This window comes from Leptinotarsa decemlineata, unplaced genomic scaffold (genome assembly GCF_025532065.1).
Source record: "Leptinotarsa decemlineata unplaced genomic scaffold, Ldec_3_MD MMD2_tig00026294_RagTag_RagTag, whole genome shotgun sequence".
NCBI classification, from domain to species: domain Eukaryota; kingdom Metazoa; phylum Arthropoda; class Insecta; order Coleoptera; family Chrysomelidae; genus Leptinotarsa; species Leptinotarsa decemlineata.
In genome coordinates this window covers 1286436-1297493 of record NW_027412674.1, presented here as the reverse complement: position 1 = coordinate 1297493, position 11058 = coordinate 1286436, and the positions used below count along the sequence as shown (strand labels likewise).

The following is an 11058-nucleotide window of genomic DNA, read 5'->3' as shown; positions in this document are numbered from 1 at the left end:
TCAAATCTGATGTTGTTTATATAGTTTATTTTCCTCGAAACCAAACTCAAGATGTGGATTCTTATATACATTGAAACAAACTCTCTGTGTTTCAATATTCAAATGCATCCGAATCTTATTCACTGGTATCCATTTTTCGCATTGTTCACCATCGCTATTGGAATCACTACACTGCAAACAGTTTGATTTGTTATGCTTTGTTATCACACTCGTTATTACTATTAGTACTTGTTCAAAGATGCCACATTTCGAATCGAAAACAAAAATTTTAAGTGATTATAACTGCACCAATATCAAAATTCAACACTCAAATCGCGATCAATTCCTGAACTGAACATTGACAACACGACTCTTATAACCATCCTCGCATTCTATTCGTCACCGTAACATGACTTCAAATTTAATTTTATGACTCTTCAGCCAATCATAAAACTCGGTTAGTAAAAATCGTCCAATACGAACCGCCAATTCTTCAGAACGCCGACACCTTTGACTATGAACAATACTGGTTACTTCGACTATACCGCTGCATTTTAAATCTGTAATATCTTTAAAACTATTCCAATAAATTACATACTGTAAAGGGCCATATTGATCTATAACAAATGTACAATGTATTTAAGGTACTTAATTGAATAAAAATTAATGCTCAAAATGAATTTATAAAATAATAAAGGATAAAAAATGGTTATTGTGGGTTAACTCTAAGAAATATCTCTAAGAGATGAACGTATATCACTTTTTTGTAGCTCTCTTCAAGGTGTACAGCACTGTAGTATATTTTTTGACCTATCTCGTAGGGTTCAACCAGCGTTTGCAATATATGCGCAAAAATGTGTTCACGACATCACATTAGAAACCTGTAAAATTATCGGTGTTTCTTTACTATATTATGCATGTTGAATACATATAAACCTTCCTCTTGAATCACTCTATTTATTAAAAACCTGCATCAAAATCCGTTGCGTAGTTTTGAAGATATAGGGACAGACAGCGGGAAACGACTTCGTAGATATTATACTTTTATGTATTGTATTATTTTTATTGTAAAGTATTATTGTTTTATGTATTATGTATATTATGTAGTGATAATGTTGAAATCGTACTGAAAACAAACTCTGTTATACAAATATGCACAATAAGTTATACCCTGTCCTTTCAATCAAATGATATGCATCGATATTTTGACAAGAGAAAATCTATCACAGCATCAAAAGGTGATTTTAGTCACGGTTGGATTATATTAATAATGCAATACAAGTTTTAAAAACAAACACCATATAGTTTGCTTAATCGATAACCTGACAAAAATACTGTTACCTAATTATAATAATTAATATCTCATTTTTCATGAGAAAGTCTGACCATTCAATAATTTATGGAATCAAATGGGCTTCTTGAATAATCTGAAATGAATAGTATCTAATTAGAAAAAGGTCTGGAATGTATCAACGAAAGCAGACCTGAGACGATAAATCGAACATTCACATGATTAACATAAAGGTAGGTAGTTAGAATAAATGTTTCCGCTTTCAATAACCAAATTATAACACACTGCTGAGATTGACCAACCAATGTGTTGCAATAAATTTGCTAATGAAATAATTTGATTTCCTCAGTTCTATTTTCCATCACCATCATCAAAAAAAGAAACATATTTGTGATGAATTTTATTTACAAATTAAATTTCTGAGATTTGAATGCGTTTGTAGGTGCTGAAATAAAAAAAAGTGTGGAACTCTCACACATGCAAAAAATCATTCTTGAAAAGGAGGAAATATTCGAAAGATTGTTCATTTCCTAGGTTTCATTTCTATTGATAGTTGTCATGCAATGTATAAAAAGGATTTCAAACGTGAGCGCTACAAGGTTAAAATTGTAATTAATGTGGAAACGCTTCTAAAATTACTAAAACTATTGCAGATTCACTTTTATCTATATTTTCGAATATTTATTATTCTAAATTATTTGTATGATGTGCACTTTCCTTTTATAATGAAGTTTTATATGTATAGCGTGTTCCAATGATAAGCAAAGGAGATTTATTTTTCCTAGTTGGAAACATCAACTTTACGAACAAATTTCAATTTTGAGAAAAAAAGTGTGTTTTAAAGCATGTTACTTCCGTCTCCACCATGGGGTGCGATCCAACCCTCAAATCTTCAAAAGGGTAAAGGGTTAGGGGTCAAGTGATACCTCGTCTCAAATGGTTCTCTTTTCAACGCCTCCTTTTTTCAATATGATTCATTCTATACCGAAAAAAGGTATTTAGGAAGAAATCGTATTTGCATAAAAAATGTTACGCGTTTTTACAATTCAATCTAGTTGGGCATTGTATAGTGCATCCAAGAACTGAGAACTGTTATTTCAAAATTTCAAAACTTTATACGAAACTGTCATTCTCAGATACCAGCAGTTTATGTGGTTCGAGCGGCAAAATGTCAAATCGACAACTTCTTCCGTGTATGGTAAATCAATACATAAAAATGTTGATAAATTGTTCAATAGTGAATTGGTTGAAGAAATACTCAATGTTAAAACTGGAGATCGAGTTATCACTACAAAATCAATGGCATATAGTAGTATATTATGCAACGATCATGTAATGATGGTTATTAAGACACGAGCATTAACCGGGATACGAAACGAGCCGAAGGCGAGTTTTGTATGGTATATGCGAGTGTATTAATAACCATTACATGAGAGTTGCATACGCTATTTTTTCTAAACTCGATAAATAATGAAAAACTATAAATATTATATTTGTATTGAACACATTCACAGTAATTAACTCATATTTATTTTAAAAAACACAAACTTAATGGTATTATCATGAACTATAAAGATTCTAATTATATTTATATTGAATATAACAACTGTAATTAATCTGATCTTTTAAAAATATTGGAGTCGATGGTATTCCTTCTATATCGCTGTTTTCAAACATTTTGATAATATAGGTAGGTAATATATGAAAACTGATTTTGACAAATAAAGCAATTAGTTACTTAGGTTAGAATCTAGGACAAACAAAGGAACAGGATTCTTGATTGAAAAATTATGGGTTTCTATTGGTTGATAATCTGTATCGTTATGAAAAATCTGTATCATAATGGATATCATTATGAAACAGATTATGGTCATATAAGTGTATTGTTAGAGTACGGGTGTAGAAAAAGAATAGTTATTTATGTATCAAGGGAATTAGGAGGGCCTTAATTACCGATGGCAAAGTTTGCGTCCCGAGGGCCTCTGGCCCGAGGGACAGCAATTGCCTGAAGTTATTAAGGCTCATTAATTCCCGTGGTACATAGATAATTTTATTTCTGACCGATTTCAATAAAATTTTGTTCGTTTTTGAAACGGAAAAATGTACCAATTCATTACCTTCCCGGTATATTTGAATCAGGTACCGTTGATTATAGTAGAGTTTTCTTGTTGTTAGGTTGTTGCTATGTTACTTGTTTATAAACAGAACTTTGTTATCAAGCTGTGTTTGCGGTGAAAACGTGTTTTCTACCCCAAATATAATGGAGGATATTTTGAAAAAAGCTGAACAAGCAAGAGAATCATTAATTCCATCGAAAAGTGAAGCCGTATACCAAAAAGAATACAAGATATATCTGGACTGGCTGACACGGAAAAATGTTATGCCAAAAGATGTCACTGAAACTGTATTTCTGGCATATTTTCAAGAACTGGTAAGGAATTTTCTATGTTTTTCGGTAGATTTGGTAGTAATTGTGTTTATTCGTTTCAGTCAGAAACGTATAGTCCGAATTCTTTATGGACTAAATGGTCAATGCTAAAATCGATGGTGACTATACATGAGAAACGAGATATCACCAAGTTCAATGAACTGCAGGCTTTTTTGAAACGGAAGAGTAAGAGTTATAAGTCGAAAAAGTCTGCTGTTTTATCTCCTAAAGATGTTATCAGATTCCTAAAGGACGCTCCTAATGATATTCATTTATTGCATAAGGTAATTTTTTTCTTATTTTCCTTTTTGTGTGTATTTATTTCCTTTTTTTTGTTATAGGTTGTTTTGATTATGGGTTATTTTGGAGGATGCAGAAGTCAGGAACTTTTGAATATGAAGATATCGAATATAGAGGACCGGGATTCCGTTATGGTAGTGAACGTACCGGAAAGTAAAACTAGTGCATCGAAGAAATTTACAGTTGTGGATGAAAAAGAGTTCTCCGCTTTGCCTTTATTAAGACTTTATATGTCTTTGCGTCCTAAAGGTATTGAACGATTTTTTTTGAGCTTCCGACAAAATAAATGTACATCTCAGCCAATTGGAAAAAACATGTTTGGGAAAATCCCCAGCAAAATCGCAATGTATTTAGGATTGCCAAACTCATCTTCCTATACGGGACATTGCCTTCGTCGCACTTCTGCTACTGCTCTAGCCAATGCAGGAGCAACTATGACTAACTTAAAAAGACACGGAGGTTGGAAAAGTTCCACGGTGGCGGAGGGGTATTTGGAGGATAGCATCGAATTGAGAAATAAAACGGCGCGTATGTTGTCTACTTTGTCATCAGAAGAGGCAGGTACCTCGACTGTAGTGAACAGAAGCTCCAGCCATACAAAAGAAGAAATTGTTTCCAGTGGCGGAAGTAATTTTCAGGGAACATTTCAAAATTGTACATTTATTATTTGTAATGACGTGAATAAATAAAATATGGTTCAGTTTTCATTTCTATTTATTTTTACTTGTGAAAGGTAGAGGGAATTATGAAATCTATAATGTCCCAAGGGAGTTATGACCCTCTTTATTGATAGCGTAACTATGACGATATAAGCTTATAATATCCCGGTCAGAAATAAACTTAATAATACAGTTCACTTTATATATACACTATAATAGTGAAAATCATACAATAAACTGTATTAATTAGTTTTTTAATATGCATTTTCATCAAGTATCGGCCAGTTTTATTCAATTATCATTAAATATTTCAAAATGCAAAATTATGTCTTTCAAACGGTACACTCTCAGAAATTATTTTATGTATTTTATGTAAAATTCAGTACTGGATAAATTTTCGAAAATAAACGACCTTGACAATATCAATTAAAACTTTCCTAAGTTTAGACAACGATATTGATAGTATGAATGCTAGAAACTGACTGAGTGAATGGAAAATGGAAGTAATGAACAGAAATTTTCAGAGTTAGGTGTTCGCTTCTTCTGTGGTGGTGGCTACATGATGCAATTTACCTAAGAGAAATAAAATTGTAAATATTTCACACAATTAATTCTCAACTAATTTCTCCTTCTCCATAATATTTTTTTTACTTTAAGAAAGAAACATTTAATTTAATTCAACATTTGGAATAATTCAATTTTTCTGAACTTTAATAATTATTGTTTGTATCTATTGATATACATTTATGTATGTAAATTGATGGATGTAGCCGTTACTACTATACGTGGTAGGAAATCATAATGAAGAAAAGAGAATTGAAACTTTCTATGTTTTTTACATTTTCAAACTTATACATTAAGTATAAGTACATACATACATAAGTATATACATTAAGTATAAGTTTGAAAATGTCCTTATGGGACGAAACTGCAGTAACGTTAGTTACAAATAAAAGTGGTAAAAAACATAGATAGTTTCAATTCTCTTTCCTTCATTTATGTATGTGTGTTCGGATAGGTTTCCGCGGTCAGTAATTTGATATACTGTTGTTCGGATTGAACCGCGACTGTGATTTTCGGTCGGTAGCCAAGCGGTTCGGCGTGGGTGATTTGTTCACTCACTCGAATTGACTGCCGTGTTGGTCGGTGGTTCAAGCCCTAGTCTGAACGATCGATCTTCACCTGCTATCGTCCAACCCGTGTTAGGAATCACACGTTAAAAGGTAAGACTTCGTTAATCCTTAGCTCGCACAAGTTTCGACCTCTGAGGGTTGTCGTTCGTATGGGTGCGACAGCTGGTTAACGAAAAAAAAAAAAACTTAGCAAGCATAGAGCTAGTAACGAGACTTGAAGGCAAGGGAGATTACGACCTCATCCTCGAGTCATGTAAGTACAATCCCAAGTGATTCTTGAAAATGGCTCCAAATGTCGTGCTGTCACGATAGCTGGTCGTGACAGCACGACCAGCTGTCGAAAGCGCTCGCATATAATTAAATAGGAGTTATTAATATAAGTTAAAAAAGAGTTGAAGCTTTATAACTCCTATTTAATTATATGCGAGCGCTATCGATAGCTGGTCGTGGTGTCATCATCAAGGCTCTACATAAATGTATATTTTTGCGAATAATATATCGTGATGAAAATCTGAAATGTTGACTAGCTAACTTCAGGGATTTCCTTTCCGATCGTGACAGAAGACGGTTGTGCCCCAACGATGGTACGTGGATGTCGTGGTTGGAGTGGGAGCCAAAAGTGAGGTGTTTTTATATGTAAGTATATCTTTATTTGAAATAGGAAACGTAATATACATATCTATGAGTGTAATAATAACATTAGCACAATAAAATATAAAAAAAATACAAATATAGAAATATAGAATATGGAAATATAGAAAGCACAAAATGGCAAGGTCATACGTTAAAATATTTGAAATTTAAATCAGCGTCATATGGTTATTTGAAGTGACATTTAGATAGATAATGAAATATAGGTATTCGAAACCGGTCTGCAAGTGTGCCCGTTCCAAAATTGAAGGTCGACTCTTTCAGTTGTATTGCCAATTGCATATGCAGGAAAATTTCTGTGAAGATTCCTGCACTGACGCCTGTCGGATATAATCCTATGCCGTTCGTGGTATTAGCCAGTGGAGTAGTTGTTTTCTGATAGGCGTCAGTCAATTCAACCTACTGCGTAGGTATATCCGAGACTGGCTTGAACATTCAAAGTTCATTTCTTACTTTTTGAAAAATTCTTTAAGGGCTGTTTTAAAATCATCCAAAATGAATAATTTTTTTATTCCTTCCGGTAATTCATTGAAACCTTTGCCTTCTGAATGCCGTTCTGTTTACATGTATATCATTGGAATTTCTTGTATTATAATTCGAATCTTATGGTGCTAAATCATCATATATTGAAATTTATTTGAAATTATAACCCAAGATAAGTTTGGCACACACTTATTTTGGGTTATTAATGGTAATTGTGGCATGGTAATTGTGATAACTTAATATTGAGATCCGACAACTTGAACTATTTTGAGTCGTATGCGAAAGTTGGCGTACCAGTGAGAACTTTCATATCGACAGGTACCATCGCCAATTTAAAATACGACCGAATTTCGAGTGATAATGGTATATCTTCCAATTATACAAAAAACAAATACGAAACCGCCTTCATTGAAATTTATACGCACATTCCACATTCACCAGCTTTCGAAACTGACTCAGGTGTATTTTTTGTCGTATTCCAATGACTGCGTAAATGTAACATGATTTTCTCAACACAGCATTGCTTTTGACCTCAGGGCCGTTTAGAATGTGAAAACATATTTATACGGCATATATTTGCTCCGAACTAATTTATTTCTTTTGAATAATTCATGTTACTTGCACAATGATTGTTCAGTCATTGATTTTAGAGTTATTTGAAATCTGGAAATGATAAATGTTTTCATTATAATTATATTGGTGATGAAAGTTGAAGGACATTGACAAAAAACTAATAGTAGTAATGACTCACATTAGAGAGTAAAAGTAAAGTACGTGGGGAATAAATTTCAGAGTGATAGGAAAAGTCGGTTAATCGGTTGTCTATGAATTTCAACATAACCAGATCGTATGTTGAAAATCGTTCCTTAAACAATTACAGAAAGTTTGAGGGTTCAGTAGTACTGTGAAACCATAGAAATCTGCCTTAAATTCTGCAATTCTTTTAAAAACCAGATTCTGGGTAGGGACAACTCTTCTCATTCATGAAAGGTTTTCGGGAAGCTTTGTTATGTTATTTTTATCGGCATATTGAGTAACAGTGTGAATGCGATAAGTGAATTGAAATTACTATTCCAGTCAATAACGGGGGTTTAGGAGTACGTTCATTATCTGCATCTGTTCTTGTCTTTTCATCATCACAAAATTTTCTTAGAGATATTTCCACATTCCATGTTTGAGAATGAAGAACACCTGTACATTTTCCGAACCTCATCACCATGGCTCCCGAAGTCCGAGGTTGAGTGCTCTGAGATGAAAGTTTTTCCACATGATTTTTTTTCACTGTGTGGAAGTAGTCTATCTTGTTCGTTTGTCGTAGGTGTCTGAAAAACACTGCAGCCTCGTAGGCTCATTGAGTGTTCTTGTCATCTTTTCCATGACAATCATTCCAACAATCTTGTGATCTGTACTAGTTTGCACAGATCCCTTGCTGGATGCATATCATATTCTTCTGGACATAATTTAGGTTACCCATGAATTGTTTGCCTCCTTTGATCCAGTGCCTCACATTCGCATCTCTCACGGTCAATGTATGCAGCAGCTGAAATCTCGTCCTTCCACCCGTGCTCATTTCCAAGCGGACCTCAACCTTTTGATTGGCACTACAACAAAATTGAAATCCAACTTCTTCTGGTTTGAAGTCAGTCTTTGGTACTTCAACTCCTCGTTATCTGATTGGTGCGTAGTTTCTGAATCTACTGTTGTAATATGTTTTTCCGTTAACCATCTGTCGCCCCCCTACAACACAAAACTCTCAAAAATCAAAACTTGTGCGAGCTAAGGACTAGCGAGGTCCTACATTTTGATGTGTAATTCCTAACACTGATTGGAGGATAAAAAGTGAAAATCGGTCGTCCAACCTTGCGGTTCGAACCACCGGTTCACACAGTGGTCGATTGGGTGAGTGAAGCAAGCCACCCACGTCTACCCACCAGGCTACCGTCCCGCTGGGGATAGTGTTTGCGTGGTGGTGCCTCGTGTGGTCGGGCGTGTTTGTGTGTGTCGCGAGATAAGTGTGTATGTGAGATGGATTTGCTGTGTGATTGTGTTGAGTAATGTAATATATACCGAAGCCGCCGGACGGCGATTTGCGGAGGTGGTCTTTGAATTTTTTTGTCAGCCTCTTTTGCTTGTTCTTCTCGCGGAATCTGGAGTCGTTCCTGTTCAGTGCGTCGTCTACTTAGATCACGCAGCACTAGATAAGGATGTGAACGAATCCACTCTCAGTGTGGTTTCTCAGAACATCCACGTACTGAGTGCCGAGATCCAAGTCCTGATAGATTTATCGGTTAGGCATGTATCCAGGAGTGTTCACGGCCATCCGCAGACAGACGTTCATTAACTCTTGGATCTGGAATGTGTATGTTTCTGCATACTAGGTCCAAGCAATGAAGGCATACTGAATTGTGAGAAGTAGGATCAGTTTCACATGAAGATTCATGCTACTTCTGCTTCCTATCATGGGATACAGGTTGTGTCCAACGACTTTCGCCAGTTCCAGTATCTGTGTGATATAGGACCTGAATGCCAGTTTTCTGTCGAGGATGACCCCCAGATATCTCACTTCGTTTGTCTAAGGAATCGTCTTTTTGTTGACAACGACGTGTACTTCCGGTAGCGCCTTTCTCCGGATGAATTATATCGCATAATTATTGGCAGACTTTATCATCTTCCAAAGATTTATATGTTTCTCTAATCGCTTATTTTGCAGGTTTCCTGTGACAAGTTTGTGACTGGTGGTTCTGCCCAGCAGCGCTGTGTCATTTGCTTGAAGAGCCAACTTGTTGAAGTGGTTCTTTGGTTTGGACACATCTGCCGTCTTCACTTCGTCCTGTAGGACTCCTGCTTTCAGGAGCCCTCAGATAAAACGGAACCTTGTTTATGAATGAGCATATAAAGAAAAAATGAAGGCAAATATGTTTGCTATCTATACGGAGCCGGGTCGGATCGTTAGTGTTAAATGCTAACACGAACAATTCGCCTGGTGGAGATGATAATTCTTCTCCAGTGAAGCATTGAGCACCAACAGGTTCAACAACTAATAGACTAGTAATCAACAATCCAGTCAGAATCCTTGAGTGTGATGGATTGAAAATAAATGTAATGTTTGCATGATACACGAAGAGAAGGGTATTACTCTAGCAGAAGTTTTGGAGAAACTGTGGTCGAACAACTCATCGGATGGAGGAGTAAATTCTTGGCACTGAAGGTACTGAATCGCACTTTTGGGATGATTTAGCTTCACACACAATTCTTGTTTCTACATTATCTATGTTGAAAGTATGGATTACAAATAATTTTTTTTCAATCGTGAAGTTCATTTAATTATTTTGTTACACAAGTTCATATAGACTTTTTTTCTTAAAATGTTCTCAGGAATACGTCCCTTGAATATTTTAACGTACTTATGTTACCCCCTATGTGAAGTTTTTTTCTTAAACAGGGATTTGGGCAAATTTGGATATGTGGTTCGTTACCTCGTTTACGGGCAAGTGAGACGATGACAAATATGTTTTTTGTCGTACGCTTCAGCCTAGTTCGAAGACTGATAATCTGAAAGAAATTCGACTTTTAATCATGGTAAATTATCGACTTGTTGATAAAAGTTACCACCTTGCACTGACAAGTGGCCAAATAGCCCGAAACCGGTCTGCAAGTGTGTTCCAATAATTGAAAATCGATTCAGGCAGTTGTATCGCGTACAGCATATGCAGGAATTCCTGCACTGACACTGCACTGGCATATAATCCAATGCCTATCGTGGTATTAGTCAGGGGAGTAGTTGTTTTCTGATAGTATCGGTCCAGTAACCTACAGTCTAGGTGGGTTGAGACTGGCCTGAACTAACAGTTGTTGTATGATTTGATATAACAAATTTCAAAAGACTTTTCATAGTTGTTTATATATGAAAGTAAAAAAAAATGGAATCGAACATCTAAAATTGTTTTTACTTTTGAATTTCGATTACAATTTTCAATACCATTAAATGGTGTTTTCCATAAATTTTATGGAAAGCACTTTTTAATGTATCACATACCTGCCCAGATTATCTGATTGGATCAGGCATAGTTGAGATATTTTCAATTTTTGCTGGAAAAGAGAATGACGTCATGATTCGATCTAATCTATCAGTGC

The 11058-nt window shown here is 35.2% G+C and overlaps 1 protein-coding gene across 1 annotated transcript; it reads left to right on the top strand.

Moving 5' to 3' along the window:
• Positions 1 to 3200: 3200 nt before the first annotated feature.
• On the top strand, positions 3201 to 4839 carry LOC141484773 (uncharacterized). The gene is made up of 3 exons (XM_074180131.1): positions 3201 to 3701; positions 3761 to 3982; positions 4040 to 4839. The coding sequence occupies exons 1-3, from the start codon at positions 3531 to 3533 to the stop codon at positions 4685 to 4687; spliced, it is 1041 nt and encodes a 346-aa protein (XP_074036232.1). The 5' UTR covers positions 3201 to 3530; the 3' UTR covers positions 4688 to 4839.
• The last annotated feature ends 6219 nt before the right edge of the window (positions 4840 to 11058 follow it).